Source organism: Oryctolagus cuniculus, chromosome 1, assembly GCF_051225735.1.
Source record: "Oryctolagus cuniculus isolate XC-2025 breed Fujian yellow rabbit chromosome 1, ASM5122573v1, whole genome shotgun sequence".
Taxonomy (NCBI): Eukaryota; Metazoa; Chordata; class Mammalia; order Lagomorpha; family Leporidae; genus Oryctolagus; species Oryctolagus cuniculus.
Window position 1 is genome coordinate 122,523,381 of NC_142867.1, and position 19,191 is coordinate 122,542,571.

A 19,191-nucleotide genomic window follows, 5' to 3' on the forward strand; every position below is an offset into this window, starting at 1 on the left:
TGCCTCCCAGAGGCTGGCGGTTCTTTTTCTCTTAACCACTGTGTGGATGCAGAGCTCAGGGGTTGGAGTACTTTATGCTCACCTGCTGGGCCGCCGCAGACGCATTTTCCTTCGGGATGAACTCACATGTCCACTTCTCTCCGTCTCTGACTCAAGATTCGTCCTTTCCTGCAGGGCCGCTTCAGCCACAGGGCGACATGCGAGTCATAGTAAATGTGGGGATTTTGAATTTTGTGATTGGAATGTCAATCCTAAATCAGTGTGAGTCTAAGATTGTAGATTGGACAACCCCCTGATTCTAAATAGGCAAAGACGGGTTGATTCTCTGTTTTTCTTTTTTAACAGTCTATTTATTTGATTATTTATTTGAAGTGGGTGGGGGGAGATGTTATCTGCTGGTTCCCCTCCTCAAAATGTTTGCAACAGCTGGCACTAGGTCAGGCTGGGGCCAGGAGCCTAGAATCCTATTGGGTCTCCCATGTGGGTGCCAACACTTAAGCCGTCATCTACTGCCTCCTAAGGTACACACTGGCGGGAAGCTGGATAGCAAGCAAAGGTGAGACTGTATCCCAGGCACTCCAATACGGGATGCAGGCATCCCAAGTGGGAGCTTAGCCCACTGCACCACAACACTCATCCAAGACTGACTGTGATGGACTGGGGTTCTGTCTTACCTTTCACTATTCCTTAGCCTAGCATTAAAGAGATGCTAATCAGGATTTTTGTTTGTTTGTTTGTTTTAGCTATTTTTTCTGCGCTCCAAGATAAAGCAGTTCGCTCTACATGAAGAACTAATCAAAAGGAACTGACTTTCCCTACAGGCTTTGAGAACAATGTTGGGCGTTTCAGTCACTGCTCAAGAGAACACTATGGAGCTACACCGAGCTCTGTTTTCATACTGGTAGACCGAAAAAGTATATGCACAAATTTTGTGTTTTCAGTGGGGCCGTCCCAGCCCAGCACTGCCCACTCACCTCCCCTGGTTTCCTTTCCTCCTTAGCATTCATCACCACGTAGCATACAATGTGGTTTACTATGGTTTTGAGAGTGTGCCCCACAGAGAAAAGGTGTTTATCTGGCCATCACCGTATTCTCAATGTGTCTTGCATGACAGTAGACATTTAGCAAAACTTGGTTGAATGAATGACCTTGTGGGAAGACAATGTCAGACAAGCTGGTGTCGGCCGGGACAAGGTCAAGAACTAGTTCTTGAGGAGAAACGAAGGAGATTAAGATACAGTCTTTTTCTTCTGAAAGACTGTCTTCCGGCACGGGAAGTGCATGCACAGTGAGTTACACTAGAAGATGGCAAGTCAAGGGTAGCACACAGGGGACAGCGCACCAGAGAGCTGAGACCTGCAGAGCTTCGCCAGCAAAGGATGCAAATGCTGAATTGTTAGGCACGCACAGCACGGACGAGGGAGGGGTGGCTACCTCCTGGGAACGTTTCAGCACCAGAGGGTCAGACCAGGGCTCTCCACAGGGTAGAGGGGGTTGAGCAAAGACTGCCTCTCATTTATCCTCAAGTCTGGTTACCTAAGTGGACTGTTATGTTTTCTTTTTCCTACCTGGAATCCTTTTAAACCTGAGGCAGATTTAACCCAAGAAGTATGCAATTTAGTTGCATCTATGAGGGCCAACGTGGAGGGGGGCTTTGGCAAATACCCAATTAATCTAGTCAGTATGAATTGCTTTTCCACATACGGCTGGCTCAGAAATCCCACTTTGAGGCCTTATCAAAATAAATAGGTCCTTTAGACATCTGCGTCATTTGGACTCGGAGCCCGCGGGAGAATGAGAAGAGAAGTCAGCGAGGCTCGCGTGACTGTGGCAGGGCCGTGCCGGGCGAAGGTGCCACTTAACGCTCCATGCCTTTCATATTTTAAAAAACCATCCGTTTCTTTCAAGTGTTTTGCTCCCATGGCTTCTTTCCCTCTTGCGCATATAATATCTTACACAGTGCCTCCATTATGCTCCACACAGCAGGGCAGGTTGTGTTTGGAGTCCAGGACAGGGTCCCTGAGCACAGGAAACGTGATCCAGGATGTGTGTGTGTGTGTGTGTGTGTGCGCACGCTTGCATGTGTGTGTTTTCTGATTTTTTAACTCCAATTTTTAATTAGTTTTTATCAGATGCAGTGTGATTTGCAGATACAATTCTAAGGACGTAATTATATTTCCTTTCTCCTTCCCTTCCCTTCCTCCTCCTCCATTTATTTCTGGTTTTTTTTTTTTTTTTTTTTTTTTTTTAGTTTTTAAGATCTTACATATTTTAAATTTCCAGTAAAAAGGCCTACTGCTTCACTGAATAAGAAGTCTAACAAGAAAGAAGCAAAAAGTCCCTACTTTAGTATTAATATAGACAATGGCTGTAAACAATAATTGAATAGAAAAACGACCATTTCACCCACATACAGTAACTTTAAAGTAACCACAGATCATTAGGCTGTTGTTGCATGCTCTTCCTAACCACTGGTTTCACCAAGGTATAAAACAAAGTTTTGCAAGACTATATTTGCAGTGATACTGATAGACACAGACATTTCTTTTTCTTTCTAATTTGAGCCCTCACATGTGAGGGAGAACATGCAGTATCTGTCTTTCTGAGTCTGGCTTATTTCACTCAACCTGATGTCCTCCGGTAGCATGCGCAAGTGGTAGAATTTTGTTCTTTTTACAGCTGAAAGATAGTCCATTGCATATATACCACATATTCTCTAGTCATTCATCTGATGGAGGACACCTTTGTTGGTTCTATATTTTGGCAATTGTGAACAGTGCTGCTATGAGCTCAGTGGTGCAGGTATCTCTTCGGTAAAACATGTCCATGCTTTTTGTGTATATACCCAGTAGCAGGATTGCTGGATCATATTGCAACTCTATTTCTAGTTTTTAAAGAAATCAGTGAGCTGCGGTGCTGGCACCTCAGGTTCTAGTCCCGGTTGGGGTGCTGGATTCTGTCCCAGTTGCTCCTCTTCCAGTCTAGCTCTCTGCTGTGGCCCGGGAGGGCAGTGGAGGATGGTCCAGGTGCTTGGGCCCTGCACTCACATGGGAGACCAGGAGGAAGCACCTGGCTCCTGGCTTTGGATCGGAACAGCGCCAATTGAGGGGGTGAACCAACTGAAAAAGGAAAAAGGAAGACCTTTCTCTCTGTCTCTCTCTCTCACTGTCTAACTCTGTCAAAAAAAAAAAAAAATCTCCACACCATTTTCCATAGTAGCTGCACTAATTTACATTCCCAGAGACAGTGTATAAGTGTTCCCCTTTGTTCACATCCCCGCCAGCATTTGTCGCTCTCTACCCTTTGGATTAGATATTCCGACAGGGGTGAGGTGATATGCTATTGTGATTTGACTAGCATTTCCCCGATGGCCAGTGATGTTGAGTGTTCTCCCATTTATTTGTTGGACATTTTTATTTCTTATTTTGAGAACTATCTATTGAGGCCCTTTGCCCATTTCTTAATTGGCTTGATTTTTTTTTTTTTTTTTTTTTTTTTTTTTTGCTACTGGGTTAAGTTGCTGACATATCCTGGATATTAGTCTTTTATCAGATGGGTAGCTCACAAATATTTTTTCCATTCTGTAGGCTGTCTTTTCACTCTATTGATCATTTCCTTTGCTGTGCTGAAGCTTCTGAGTTCGGTATCTCATTTGTTTAGTCTTGCTTTTGTTACCTGTGCTTTGGGGGTCTTGTCCAAGAAGTTGTCACCTACACCAATGTTGTGCAAGGTTTCTCTACATTTTCTTCCAGCAACTTCAGAGTCTCAGGCCTTAAATTTAGATCTCTGATTCATCTTGCATTGAATTTTGTATATTGTGAGAGGTATGAACCCAATTTCATTCTTCTACATATATACATCCAGTTTTACCAGCACCAATTTATTGAAGAGATTCTCCTTACTCCAATGTATGGTCCAGATACTTTTGTCAAAAATCAGTTAATGTATGTATGTGAACTAATTTATGGGCCATCTTCCATAGCTTTCTCAGGCACATTAGCAGGGAGCTGGATCAGAAGTGGAGCAGCCCATGTGGGGCAGCCGCATGGGATGATGGGATTGCAGGTGGTGGCTTAACCCATTAAACTACAGCACCAGCCCCATTAATGCTTTTTTTTAGAGTAGCAGAACCATGAGGTTCAGAAAGACTGAGGAATGTGACCAAATGTAAAGGGCAGAGCAGGGATTAGAATCCAGGGCTATGTGATCCCAAGCACCGGGTCATATGCAACCACCAAGACCCATCAAAGACATCCCAAACCCCACATAAACTTCACTTGCTTCAGGTCCTGAGTTCCAGGCAAGAGGGAATCAAGGCTCATGTGGCCCCGGGCAGGGCCATGGGCAGGGATTGCACAGACATGGTGAAAGTTGGGGAGCTGGGCTGGGTTGTGGGCTGGAAGGCTCAGGAGGCACAGCAGGTGCACTCAGGAGAAGGCACAGCATGAAGCAGAGCCCAGAAGGAAGCAGCCTGAGCGCGGCTCAAGGCCAGCAAAGCCTGCTCCCCTTCAGGGAGGAAGCCGCTGAAAAGCAGGACACGAGGACTTCAGAGTGTTTCCTAAGCCAGTGGGGTTTGAGCTGTAGCCTGTCCGACAGCCCCCAAACAAAGGCCACCGCGGGCCATTGCATTCTCCTCTTGGCTGCCTGATGGAACCTGACTTTTTCTTGGAAGTCAAGGGCGTGAGGTCAGAGGGCTCCCGTTTATTTGAGCATCTCTCCCTTGGCATCCTCACTCTTTCCAGAAAGAGGTCTGGAGCTGACGACTGGAGCCCTCGCTCTGCTCTGAGCAGGGCCAGCCTCGCCCACGCTGGAGCGAGAGCTCCGTGTTCAGAAGCAGGGCTTCCCGAGGATAAACAGGGTGCACTCTGCCAGCCTTCTCAGTAGTCACCAGAAATGCGAGGAGAGGTTTCAGGGAAAATTCATCTTTTTCCACCAAGTCATCGCAAGGGAGGCCAAATGTGGTAGGGGACGAAGAGAGAGGCTTCTGTGTGCAATGTCACTGATGCATTGGCCTCTGGGTGAGGTCAAGGCAAAATGGAGAGCTGCATGTTGGCTGCTGTGTGCCTCACACAGCTACCAGGAGGCAGCAGAGCGACAGAGAGGTCTTCCCTGAGCCCCTGGCCCTATTTCCAGGACCAGCCTGAAGCATCACTCACGAGCTGGGTGAGCACTGGTCATGGGGTGGACATGACCCTGCAAGGCCAGGGTCACGTCCAGGGAAAGCTTGCCCTTTCCAACAGAGACTTTTCAGAAAAACTTCTCTATGTTCCCATTTCCCTACCCCGGGCAGCTCTCCTAGAATCCAAGAGGCGGGTTAGTGTCAAATTCAGCCACGCTGAATATTGCATAACAGAGACACTGTTGGGGCCGTCAGATACAGAGGCCGAGTTATCCACAATAGCTGGCAATGTCACGGGTGTCCACAACGAGGCTCAAGTCTCTTTGCTTTGGCCAAATCTGGGCTCTGGACTTCCTGCAGCCAGAAACTCCAGGGAAAACCCTTTGGTGACTCTTCTGAAAAGGAATCACAGGGACACTTTGTCATCTGGTGTTCTGGAAAGCCGAGGTGGCGGGGGGGGGGGGGGCGGCGTCACTCTGCTCAAGTGAAAAGTGAGTTTGTCAGTCAGGCTGTAGACAGAGCCATCTGCCACCCCGGGGGAGTTCTGGGATAGTTGACTTATGCATTGGCCCCCAAAATGGATGCACCCTGTTGCACACAGTGCCCTTGGCTACTGCCTGGAGCTTGTCTTTTTCTGCCAGGCTGAGAGGCTGACCCAGCCAGCATGAGGCTCCTGGAGGGATAGTGTTTTGCCTGAAGGTGAGCACCGAGTTAGCTCCCAGTCCAGCTTCTCCATGTTGGTTGTAGACATATTTCTGTTCGTGTGTTTGGGACTGGACTTGACCATGCTGCTAAATTCTTACTTGCGTGACTTTTAGTAGGAAAATAAACGAACGCTCATTGCAACAATGACCTGGTTAAAATTACAAAAAGACACAGGCCACTTCAGGGAGTGGTATCCAGTCCTTGACTTCCCTGTGAGGACAAGCTTTTAGCTTCTGTCTGGGAAATACAAGGATACTTTAGAAAAGTTTGTGGAAATGGATAAGCTTATTTTGGTGCAAAAAAAAAAAAAAAAAAAAGAAAGAAAAAGAAAATGTGAAATCCATGCACAGGAGGGATTGTTAAAAAATTCCTGAAAATATGAGTGCTATGGAAAATCTGTGCATGGATTTCAAACCTTTTTGCAGCAAAATAAACATATCTTTTAATTCCATTTTCCAAACCCTTTTTGACATCCCCACGTGGGTGATTTGTTGTCCAGAGCACTCAGGGTGGCTATGGATATGGTCATGTGCCCATCACCCCAGGCTCAACTCAACTGGAGGCTTGGTTCAGTGGGGGAGAAGCCAGGGTAGGAGCCCCAGATCCTGCTCAACTGGAGATAGACTGGACAATTGGAGGCATTGTGTACACTTAGCAAGAAAGAGAACACTGATCTGGCTTAGTCACTTGTTCCACAAATATTGGTTGGATATTTGGACACTCGTCTTGGGGCTTAGACAGATGGAAGAGTGTGATCTAGGTCCCTGCCCTTGTAGATCTGATGTTCAGATGCAGGGACCCTAACTATAAGCAGCACCCGTGAAAGAACTACTGATTGTTAGGCAAGAAGTAGAGCAAAGTGAGGAGAAGGGGGTGGGGAGGTGAATGGGTGCTTGGTGGGCTGGCCAACTTGCTTCTGGGTCTCCATGTTTTTGATGCCAATTCTAACACTCATTGCTGACACATGGAGAAGCCAGTTCCGTGCCAAGCACCATGCTGGGTGTCAACTTGGGTGCCTCCGCTCATCTGCCAGGCCCTGGTTCTGCACACCTCTAAGGTGAATGCTAGACATTAGCTCTTGGCCTTGGCCTCCTCCATCTTCCCACTTGGTTTTAACTGGGCTCTGACACAGGGAACCCCAGCGCCTACAGAGTGTGCTTGTGCAGCTCCATAGTGAATGGGCCCAGGCTGTCGTGTGTGGATTCCAGTGCCAGGGGTAGGATTTTCCATGCGCGTAGATGGGAATTAGAAGGCACATGAGAGGAATATTTGTGGTCGCTGCCGCTCTGACAGCATCCACTGCTCCCCCTGCCAGCCGAGGACGCCCGCTTACGGCATGGCCCGTTGGCTGTTTATTGCTCTATTAACTTCACAGTGGGCACACAGTTCGGACTGGTTGCTGGGTGGCCTCCCTGATTCTGTCACTTCCTTTTCACTGACAGCAGGACTGTTAGGTTGATTGGGACTTCTCAAGTCAGCTGTCTCAGCCAAAGGCTTGCCCTGACATAGGCCTTGGAACATTCCCGGATAGAGCTCCACATCCCTGTGCAGGCCCCCAAGGCGCTGCGGCAAACGGGGGGCTACAACGCTCATTGAGAAGGCAGCGACTGCAAACCATGCTGGCTCACTCACAGGTACAGGAAAGCCAGGGATCACCCAGCCTCTGTAGGCAGAGGGACTTCTCTCCTGTGTTCTGTAACTTTTGCAAGCGTGCTCTGTCCCTGGAGCTACAACCAGAGACTAGGAGGAACTGTTATGAAGTCAACGGTCACTGAAGCCAGAGCTGTCCTGTGAGCTTTAGAATCAATGATTCTTCTGAATGGTTCAAACAGAGCTTTCAGGAGGGACTGAGGCCCTCAGTAGACTAATGGTGGAGTAGAACGATGGATTGGAGACAGAGTTTTATCAGCACAAAAAGCCAGAAGTCAAGGTAGGCTTCAGGTGGCACACATTGATTCCTGGAATTTAGTGACTTTTTCTTTTCTTTCGCTTGAGTTTGTGGGTTTTCATTCCACTTTCTGGTCTGGTTCAGCTAGGATGGCCTCTGTCACCCAGGCGCTCTGATGTGTCCCACATACCCTGTGAGCTCGTTATCCCCCAGGCCCTGTCGCCTGGTGCCGCTGCATGCCCCAAACCTCCCTCGGCCCCCCCGTTTGTGTCACCGAGGCCACGAAGCCTGTCTGCTGGCTCCTACAGGGCCTTTGGCACGTGACCCCGATTTCCTCACTGTCTGGGCGATCTTCCTGCATTCAAATGCAGAGATGAGATGCTTATTTCATACCACTTCACATCCACTTCCAAAAGTCCCCGGAGAAAAGGAATTACAAGGTGAGCTTATCTGCATGAACAAAAAAAAGACTTGAAGCCAATGTGTGTTTTTTTCATAAAATATGCATTTACCAGGAACTCTTTGGAGACCAAAGTACACAATGCAATGCCGATATTTGTCCCAGATAAATGACTGGAGGTCTAAATGCAGCCTGCTCCTGTCCAGGGAAAACCCTCTCACCGATTCCAGGTGCTTGTACCAGCCTGGCACACACTTGGCACACCTTCTCCACCACACCGCTCAGAAAGTGCCCCTGGGTGCCTGCTACCTCCTTCCACACTTGTAAACAAGTTGATCTTCCATTTTTGTTTGGTTTGTTGTTAAACAAGCAGCAGAATCTATTCGCAGAAGGAATTGTGAAAGGAAAAGAAAAAGGGGAAAATAAAAGCAGACAACTCTGTCTTCTCCCTCTTGTCCCCTCCCCGGCTCTGCCTCTCCATCTCCATCCCCCCACCCCCATTCTGTTTTGCTTTTCATGCCAAGGCTGAAGACTGTAATTTTAAAACTGAACTGGCTTTTCCAGAGCCATGAGGAACGTGCATCTGCACGTGGATTTTTCCACAAGAAAACAGTCCCTGTCTTTTGGTTCTGGTGAGCCAGAAACAGTGAGGCTGTGGGCTGAATCCACCTTCTTCCCAGGCTTCTTCTAATTTGTTTGTGAGGCTCAGAAGGGGGCGAAGGGGATGGTTTGTGTTTCAGCCCATCAGACGCTGTTTGATGAGGTTTGCGCTCCATTTGTCAGGATGGTTTTTATGGTTTCTTTGTTGTTCACGGAAAGACTTTGAAAGTCATAATTCTGTATCCTGAAGCCCTTCTGCTATTCCTGCTCTGGGTCTCCATGGGACTCCCAGCAGGAGAAAGGAAGTTCCTAGCCAGTTGGTTAAAGAGTTGCCCAGCATGGCTATGGATGCGTGTGGACTCTTTGGAGAGAGCGGTTGGGATCGCGGGCATTCGGGTGCCGTGGTGTGTTCTCCAAGACAGCGAGAAGCAACGCTTGGTCTCTTCCAGCTCTTCCCCCATGCACTGCCTGATCCTGCCCAGCTCCACCTCTGGCTCTGTTCCCTTCTCTGTGGCCGTCAGGCCCATCCATAGGAAGGCCTGTGCAACTCAACACAGCCTAGAGTGTGAGCCCACCTCCACAGCGTGGAGTGCTGATATGGGGTGGGGTCGGGGGGAGGGGAGAGGGCCTGCGGACAGCTGCCCAGGGACATCAGAGGCCCGAGCTTCGAGATCTCCCACAGACATTTCATTCACACATCTCCTGGTTCCTCTGAACTGCTGGGAGGAGTTTCCCACACAGATAACGTGTTTTCCTTTATAAGCTTGCGCTAATTTCTGTTGTTCATAAGGTACTGCACTTGGTTGTCTCATTTGATCACTCAACAGCCCCATAATGTGAATAAATTGTGTAGATTTTTAGGAGTCATCCAAGGTGTCGCACTTGACAGCATCAGTGCCAGAAGTCACACCAAGCCCCTGACTTCAGATTCAGGGTTCTTCCACTGCCCTACCTCCAGCTCCCAGAGAAAGCATATATTTTGGCAATTTAGGGACACTTACAAAAGCAATAACGAATACACTTAATGTCTCCCAGTCACCAAGAGATCATCTTCAGGCAGCCTTCTTGTGACATGTGCGAGGCTAATGCACCCCTATTTGTCGTTTTCCGTCAGATCCTTCCTATGACTCGGTCAGGAGAGGAGGATGGGGCAATAACATGAATTCTGGCCTCAACAAAAGTAAGTGAACTTCACGCCCCAGGTTGGGGCAGAACCATTTTTCTGAGGACAGGGTGGACATCAGGGCCAGGCGGTAGAGGAAGATAGGAGTGGGCTTAAAAGGGCTTCCAGGCCTTTTAAGTAGACATCGAAATTCATTGTTGTTGAGGACTTGTCCTGGATCCCTACACCTTACGAGAGGGGAGGGTTTTTCTTTTAGACCCCTGGGTCTGGTTTCGTTCCTCTTGCTGTTGGAATGTTTCAAGTCGGAGGGTTTCTTGGGACGAAGTTACGTATGAATGACAGGTCACTGGGTTTGGGTTCCGTTCTGTAGGTCAGGGTAATGACTTGTGACTTTGCTCCTTCAGCGGCCAAGGCCTGGTCATGCCAGTGTCGCTGTGTCCATTTCCTGAGAGAATGAGGTGGAGGAAGAGAACCTGGGGGGGGGGGGGGAGGAGCCAGAGCCAACCAGGTAGGAAGGTGCCCGCACACAGAAGTCTACCCAGTATCTCCCATGGAGAGAGAAGGAAAGAGGGCGATTCATGATCTTCCTGAACCAGAATGTTCAGTCTTGCTGCCTCTGGGAAGCGAAAGGCCAAGCACATGAATGAGTGGTAGAGAACACTTTCAAGGATGAGGTTGGGATTACAAATTAACATCCAAGCATTAACCTGGACCGTTTTCAATTATGCATAATATTTGTTTACTCCACACACAACACTTGGCACTAAGCGACTCACAAAGATGATTCAGACAAGGGCTGTTTCCTTAGGCAAGGGACAGAAACCACGCACACACACACACCTCTTGTCATCTGAGGGTATCAAGGTTGGGCGGCTGTGGACGGCTACCATTGGAGTTAGCTCTGGAAAGATGGGCAGGATTTGGGCCAGGTAAGATGGGGAGGGCAGGCCCCCTGCTAGAGGTGGGGCCAGGGAAGACCCTCATGCCTGGCAGTCAGTGAGGATCTCAGGTCCCTGGCATCTAGCATGTGTGCCAAAAAATCTGTCAAGAAAGGCAAGACAGGGGGTGTGAATGATGCTATGAAGATAATCCTTAAGTCTTTTTTTTTTTTAAAGATTTATTTACTTTTTTGAAAGGCAGAGTTACAGAGAGTCAGAGTCAGAGAGAGAGAAAGAGTGAGAAGAGAGAGGTCTTCCATCTTCTGGTTCATTCCCCAGATGGCCTCAAAGGCCAGAGCTGCACTGATCTGAAGCCAGGAGCCAGGAGCTTCTTCTGGGACTCCCCTGCAGGTGCAGGGGCCCAAGCACTTGGGCCATCTTCCACTGCTTTCCCAGGCCATAGCAGAGAGCTGGATCGGAAGTGGAGCAGCTGGAACTCGAACCGGTGTCCATATGGGATGCTGGCGCTGTAGGTTGGGGCTTTAACCCACTGCACTACAGTGTTGCCCCACCCCTGTTTATAATTTGAGAAACAAAGAGCTCCCATCTCTTCATTCACTCCCCAGGCACCTGCAGTGGTGGGGCCTGGGCCATCCTGAAGCTGGGAGCTGGGAGCTCAGTCTGGGTCTCCCACGTGGGTGGCACAGACACAAGTCCTTGAGCCATCGTGGCTGCCTCCCAGAGTGCACATTAGCAGGAAGCTGGACTTGGGAGCAGGGCCAGGAATTGAAGCCAGGCCCTCCAATACGGGCTGTGGGTGTCTCAAGTGGAGCTTTTACCACTGAGCCAAATGCCCACACTGGATCTCACTTCCTGAGTCACCCAGGAGTCACCACAGGTTTTGAGTGGGGGAGTGTCTGATGGGCAATGGGGAGAGTTGAGATTAAGCCTCAGATCATGTGAGAAACAGCACACTTCTAAAGTGCCAAAGCAGTGACAGGGATGGAAAACGTATGGGATACGGGGCGGGGAACTCAAAAACCAGAAACACGGGAAGCAGGTGGTCTTTGCTCAGATGTCACCGTCTCATTAAGAAGCTCTGCAAATGTCCTGTCTAAAAATGAGATCCAGCAGACGTGCTGTACTGTTGGTTTACTTTTTAGAAATCTGTTTATCATTGTCTCTCCATAAAAGTGTCAGTTCTACCAAGAACCTTCCTGTTCATTGGTGAATCTCCAGCAGAGAGCTAGCACACAGCAGATTCTACAAAAGTGTTTATGAAATAAAAGGAATAAACGAGTCAGCGGGAAGTGGATGTGAGAATGGATGAGAGCGCATCTGTCGTCCCGCTCGAGGGCGTTTGACAGCTGTTTCTCTGCCCAGATACTGACTGTGCTCCGCTTCCTCCCGTCACAGGTCCTCCCCTTGGAGGAGCGCAGACAATGAGTAAGAACGCCGAGCAACGGCCCCAACCAGGTACCTGGCCGGGAGGTGTCATCTCTCCTTTGCTTCTGGTGCACCTGTTGATTCTGCATAGTCAACTAATGGAGTATTTAAACACTGTGTTGCGTACATCATCTCTTTTTTCTTTCCTTAAAGACTTACTTTAGTTATTTATTTGAAAGGCAGAGTAATGGAGGAAGGGGAAGACAGAGAGAGAGAGAGAGAGAGAGAGAGAGAGAGAATCTTCCATTATTCCATTCGCTGGTTCACTCCCCAAATAGCCACAACAGCTGGAACTGAGCCAGGCCGAAGCCAGGAGCCAGGAACTCTATCCCGGTCTCCCACATGGGTATCAGGGATCCAAGTACTCAGGCCGCCGTCTGCAGCCTTCCCAAGTGCATTAGCAGGAAGCTGGATCAGCAGGAGGGCAGCAGGAACTTGAACCAGCACTCTCTGATGTGGGTTGCTGGCATTGCAAGCAGCGGCTTAACCTGATAGGCCATGACGTCGGACCCATCTTTTTTTTTTCTTTCAAAGGGAGTCTGTGTTCATCTCTGTAATATAGACTGTGAATGAATGGATAGGAACTAAATGGATATCCACTCATCTGTGAATGAATGGATAGGAACTAAAATCAGGTGGAGATACTCAATATCAGAGGTGAAAGAAATTTAAAGGTTTTTTTTTTTTTTTTTTTTTTTTTTTTGACAGGCAGAGTGGACAGTGAGAGAGACAGAGAGAAAGGTCTTCCTTTGCTGTTGGTTCACCCTCCAATGGCCGCCGCAGCCGGTGCGCTGCAGCCGGTGCACCGCGCTGATCCGATGGCAGGAGCCAGGTACTTCTCCTGGTCTCCCATGGGGTGCAGGGCCCAAGCACTTGGGCCATCCTCCACTGCACTCCCTGGCCACAGCAGAGAGCTGGCCTGGAAGAGGGGCAACCGGGACAGAATCCGGCGCCCCGACCGGTTCTAGAACCCGGTGTGCTGGCGCCGCAAGGTGGAGGATTAGCCTAGTGAGCCGCGGCGCCAGCCTGAAAGAAATTTAAAGTTTAAATGTTCCAGTGCCTTACTTTGTGAGAGAGAAGCTGAGGCCCGAGAGAGAAAGTGATTTGCCAGAAGCCACACGGCTGGTTTATGAGGTTCCTGCCAACCTTTTAATCTTCAACGTATCTTGCTTTAGGAACCACCCCGCATCCTACGATACATCTACTGAACAGTTAAGACAGAAGAGCTTTGTAAGCCGTGGACCTGGAAACTCTTAGTGTTAGAGTGGAACTGCGCGACCTCTATGTCTTTAACACCCTCTGTAACAGCTCAGCCCTGTGCTCACCTCTTCTCTACTTGATTGCCTGGGAGTTCACAGAGTGGGTGTTGGGTCTAGAGTTACAGTGCCTGCGTCCCATCTCTGAGTGTCTGGTTTTGAGTCCCAGCTCCACTGCTCATTCCAGCTCCCTGCTTGTGCAGACCCTGGGAGGCAGCAGATGATGGCTCCAGTAATTGGGTTCCTGCCAACGATGTGGGAGACCTGGATTGCGTTTTCCACTCCCAGTTTCAGCCTTTGCAAGCCCCAGCTGTTGTGGGTATTTGGAGGCATAAACCAGCAGATAAGAGCGAGCTCTCTGCCTGGCATTCAGTCTCTCTGTCCTCTCTCTCTCTCTCTCTCTCTGTTGGCCTCACAAATAAGTAAATAAAAATAAAATGACCAGGGTTTTTACTGCCTAGGTGGGCTCAATTCCACCCTCTGAGCCAAAGCTCCCCTCCCTGCAATTTGTACTGCAGCTTCCTGGTTGGCCCCCTGGGCAAGACTCCCTTCCATGAATCTGAAGACAGTTGTTGTGTGCGAAGCCAAGCTCCACCTTGGCTCTGTCTTCTGTGTGTGTTGCGGTTGAGATTAAGCTCTGAACAAGCTGTCCGCTTTGGGCTGGGGCATTGTTCTCTGTATCCACCAAGAGCAGCCGCACAGGAAGTTGAAGAAAATGCTTGCTCATGGAGAAACACAAGTCAGGTGTGGGGTGCTTTCTAAAAGCCCCAACAGCCACAAAATCAGGTGTCACCTGCCAAGAATATTTTAACTATTGTATGAAAAGTAAGGATGGAATAAATGGCCTTAAGGACTCTTCAAGTTCATTCATGGCTCCAAGTAGAAACCCAAAAATTACATTGACTTCTTTTAAAAAAAGTCATAATTGTAAAAACAGTTAAATTGTATAAAACGTTGGCCATATTGCAATCCAGCTCTCTACCATGATTTTCTCCATCAAAAAGAGGCAGACAGACCTCACCTAAACCAATACTGCCAAGACATTTTTTATGGCTAAATAATCACATAAATTTTAAGCAAACTGACTTCTTAAGAATAGTGATTTTACAGCTATACTACAAATTCTGGTTGATGTTGACATTTCCAAGCTCAAAATCACAGAGCGTTGCCCTAGAAAGGAACTGAGGAATCCAGTAGCTCAACCCACTCATTTCGCAGATGAGAAAGCTGATACCAGAGATTGCCCAACGATTATTTAGTTTATAACATAGCTGGGACTGCGACCCAGGCTGCTTGGTTTCCAGGCATGTGTTTTTTGTGCTACATCAGAAAAACAGAGATTTGTAATGTTAGTATTATGTAGAGCTATTAAAGACCTGCAATCATGAGACTGTCTTTAAACCCATTCGATAAGCTGTTCTTCAGCTTACTGACTGAACAACTATTTTTGTAAAGGTTTATTTTTAGTTTATTTGTAAGGCAGAGTGACACAGACAGAGACAGAGAGGTCTTCCATTTGCTGGTTCACTCCCCAAATGGCCACAATAGCCGGAGCTGGGCCAGGTGAAGCCAGGAGCTTGGAACTCCACCTGGGTCTCCCACGTGGGGTTTAGGGACTCAAACCCGTGGGTAATCGTCTGCTGCTTTTCCAGGCACATTAGCAGAGAGCTGGACTGGAAGTAGAGCAGCTGGGACTTGAACCCACGCTCTGATGTGGAATGCTGACATCGCAGGCTGCAGATTAACCCACTGTGCCACCACGCCAGCCCCTGGCTGTGCCAGTCATTAGTGGTTCCTTTCCAAACATTTTTATCATTCTGTTTTAGATAATGACTGCAACATTTACAAATTGTAGACTTGAACTATGAAAACAAGTTTCTGTTTCTGTAATTATTGAGATGAAGACCATGAATGCAAAGATCTTTGAGATCTGCAAATAAAAGCTGTGGAGTTTCCTGAAATAAAAGCATAAACCCTCGAGGTTTCGTTATTGTTGATGCTGTTGTTAGAGTTTTGATAACAGCAAAGCAAACGTCCTTTTTGCTTCCTTAGATCCCTATCAGATCCTGGGCCCAACCAGCAGCCGTCTAGCCAACCCTGGTAAGTGTAAAGCCTTTGCTTCTGGAATGCTCTATAGCTCTGTGAGGCTTCCGCCCTAAGTCCACACACCTGACTGGCGAGTAACGCTTCTTTCTTTCCTTGAAATGGTTGACACCTGTTTGTATGGTGTACAAAGGAGAGGTCAGGGCCGGTTATCATGTGGGCAGTGTCCGTTAGCTGGAGAAGCTTCTGGAATGCAAACACAGGAGTGCTGCACATCTGCGCTGAGGTTTAGCTTAGTAACCAGTGGCACGGTAGAAGATTCAGGAGGGAAAGATGGAGGGAAAAGGGAAGGAAACAATCCAATGGCTCTGGGCTACCTCTTCCCCACGAGGTCAGTGAAAAACTGCTGATTGGAGAAGGCGTTATACAAGGGAACAGTATCCCTGAATGCTTTCAGATAAAGTAAGTTTGGCTATGTCTTTGAAGAGTTCATTATTAGAGTAACTCTCAGGTGAGTTCTTCTAACCCATGACCGCTGAGACTGTGGGCCAGTACACTCTTGGCTGCCAGGGGGCCCACACATCCTCCTGCCCCCAGGAAGGAGGTACTGCCACTGTTGCCCTACATGTTCTTAAGTGCCTGTTGCCAGGGGGAAAGAAGCCACCCGCCACCTTCTCCTCTCCTTCCTCTCCTCGCGCAAGCTCTCTGTAGAACTTAGAGCTGACAGCCAAGCATCAGCACTCTGCTAGGGAACAATCCAGGTCCCGGCCACCTAAAGCCACGAGGGAGCTCCTTCCTGTGGCTCTGACGTCTTTTCTTGGCCCTGACTCTCTCTGATGCTGACATTAGAGGGCTCCATTGCGAACTGAAGACTAGACAATGATTTAGGCCTTTCTAGAAGGTGAGAGTCCAAAGTCTTGCCAAAGAGATGTGGGGGGATGGCTTACCCAAGATCACACAGCCAGGGCCAGCACCCACGTTCCCTGGATCAGGCCTTGGAGCAAATCATCTTAAGCTCTGACCTTGCTTAGGGTGCTCATCTCCGTGGCAAGCGTTACGTTCAAAAACTGATCGTATATTCCAAGATAGCTAGAAGAAAGGGTTTCAAATGTTCTCACCACAAGGAAACCATACATGTTCAAGCTGATGGATAAGCCAATCATTCTGATGTGGTCGTTCTGCCCTGCGTATGTGGACAGAAATATTGTACTGTACTCCATCGATATGTCCTACCATTACGTCTCAGTTTTAAATAAATGATGAGAAGGGGTTAAGTCGGTTCTGCATGTAAGAGGAAGCAGAGGGTTTGTCAGGGCTCTGACTTCTCTTCTCCCCGTCTGCCCCACCGCCTGCAGGGAGCGGGCAGATCCAGCTGTGGCAGTTCCTCTTGGAGCTCCTCTCCGACAGCGCCAACGCCAGCTGCATCACCTGGGAGGGGACCAACGGGGAGTTCAAAATGACGGACCCCGATGAGGTGGCCAGGCGCTGGGGGGAGCGGAAAAGCAAGCCCAACATGAATTATGACAAGTTGAGCCGGGCCCTCCGATACTACTACGATAAGAACATTATGACCAAAGTACACGGCAAGAGGTATGCCTACAAATTTGACTTCCACGGCATCGCCCAGGCTCTGCAGCCGCACCCGACCGAGTCGTCCATGTACAAGTACCCTTCTGACATCTCCTACATGCCTTCCTACCACGCCCACCAACAGAAGGTGAACTTTGTCCCTCCCCACCCAACCTCCATGCCCGTCACTTCCTCCAGCTTCTTCGGAGCCGCGTCACAATACTGGACCTCCCCCACGGGGGGACTCTACCCCAGCCCCAATGTGCCCCGCCATCCCAACACCCACGTGCCCTCACACCTAGGCACCTACTACTAGCAGCTGAGTCCCCCGTGGTCCTCCAGCCGCAGTCCCCACACCCTCACACTTCCTGGATGCTTTGGACTTCAAAGGACTTGCGTGACCTTGAAGGGAAAACAAAACTGGATGTTCTTTCTTGTTGGATAGAACCTTTGTATTTGTTCTTTAAAAACAATTCTTTTTTGATGTTGGTAACTTTTGCTTCCTCTACCTGAACAACAAAGAAATGAGTCATTCCATGGGCCAGTATGCCAGTTTGCATTCTCAATTGCCTCTCATCGTAGGAGTTGACTATTTGACCACTGGAATGGTTAATAGCATGGTTCTGAGAAAGCAGCTGTCAGTTTTCTTTCTATTTTTATGACCAAAGCAGTTTCTTATCAGCACACGGGTCTCGTCATTGTAAGATTCAGTACAAACAAGGAGTCGGGAACTTAGCCAGTATGTTCTGGTTTGAGACTGATGAAAATAGAGGTAAGAAGCTGATCGTCTTATTTTAGGGGGACCTAATTCAGTGGATGGTAACTGGAACATTGGTTGTTAAGGCCAGTGAAGTTTTCACCCAACTGGAATTTGAAAGAAAGAACACCTGTGCGTGTGTGTGTTTGTGTGTGTATTTAAGAAGCCATGGGCATTGCAAAATTCCCCTCGGTGGGCAACATGCACTCGGCTGACCACTCTCTCTAGAAATAGTCAAGATATGAACTAAGAAATTTTAATGCAAATCCAGACATTTCTGAAAGAGAAATAACTATTTTTTTTATGATGACAGTGGGTCCCAGAACTTGGAAAAGTCATAGGGATTTCTAAACTCAAGCAGATTCGCAAGCGCTGTGCGTTTGTCAGACCATACGACCAGGGTCAACCAATCAGAAGGCAACTTACTGTATAAATTATGCAGAGTTATTTTCCTATATCTCACAGTATTAAAAGTAAATAATTAAAAAATTAAAAAGAATAAATAAACGAGTTGACCTCGGTCACAAATGCAATTTTACTATCAAATCAGTCGTTGTTATTTTTTTAAATGTAATTTGTACATCTTTTGTCAATCTGTACATTTGGGCTGTTTGTACGTTTTTATAGCTGGTTTTTTTTTTTTTTTAAAAAAAGCATAATGTGACTATTGCTGAAAAGAAAATAGGGCGTTCAAGTCACTGACTTCCTAGGAAAAGAAGCACTGGTTATTTAACAAGCATGTACAAGCAATGGAAGGCAATTATTTCAATCATTAATGCTTTGGAGATGTTTGTAAATAACAATACTGCAATAATCACAACTCTGAAAAGAACAACCAAACTTTCCCTTGTGGAGACGAGGGATCTTCCTGCTCTATATATGCAATATATTTTTTAGACATTAAAATATATATAATTTTGCAGGTAATCAATGACTTTTTTTTAACTATATTAAGTGTTAAGCTGACAACTGTCAATGAAGACTATGTTGTAAAATAATTTCACTAAATAAATTGTGCCTTCTTCTATCAGAACCAAGGACTCCATTTTCTTACTGAGCTCCTGGTTAGGTCAATGGGTTTTCCCAAGGAAAGTTTTCTATTTGCCTCTTGGATCATCAAGAATCTTTCAAATGCACACACTGCGGTACAGCAGAAGGGGCAGAATCACTGTGGTTTTCCATTGTTGTTGATGATTTTGTTTTAATTTATAGCTACTTATTTTCATCCTTATTTGAAAGGCAGAGAAACAGAGACAAAGAGAGATCTTCACCTGTTGTTTCACTTCCTAAATGCCGGCAACATCCAGGTCTGGGCCAGACCAAAGCCACAAGCCTAGATCTCATTCCAGGTCTCCCATGTCAGTAGCAGGGACCCAAGTAATTGCACCATCCCCAGCAGCCTCCCCA

General features: G+C 47.7%; 1 protein-coding gene across 13 annotated transcripts in view; it reads left to right on the top strand.

Annotated features, from left to right (window-relative positions):
* Positions 1 to 18,817, top strand: part of FLI1 (Fli-1 proto-oncogene, ETS transcription factor) — a 142,960-nt gene extending 124,143 nt beyond the window's left edge. For all 13 annotated transcript variants that reach the window (XM_051847967.3, XM_051847958.2, XM_070048312.1 and 10 more), the window contains 4 exons: positions 9,827 to 9,892; positions 12,130 to 12,189; positions 15,468 to 15,515; positions 16,814 to 18,817. In XM_051847967.3, the coding sequence (XP_051703927.1) occupies positions 9,827 to 9,892; positions 12,130 to 12,189; positions 15,468 to 15,515; positions 16,814 to 17,343 (704 nt within the window). In that variant the 3' untranslated portion in view covers positions 17,344 to 18,817. The remainder of the gene's footprint in view (positions 1 to 9,826; positions 9,893 to 12,129; positions 12,190 to 15,467; positions 15,516 to 16,813) is intronic.
* Positions 18,818 to 19,191: the final 374 nt, after the last annotated feature.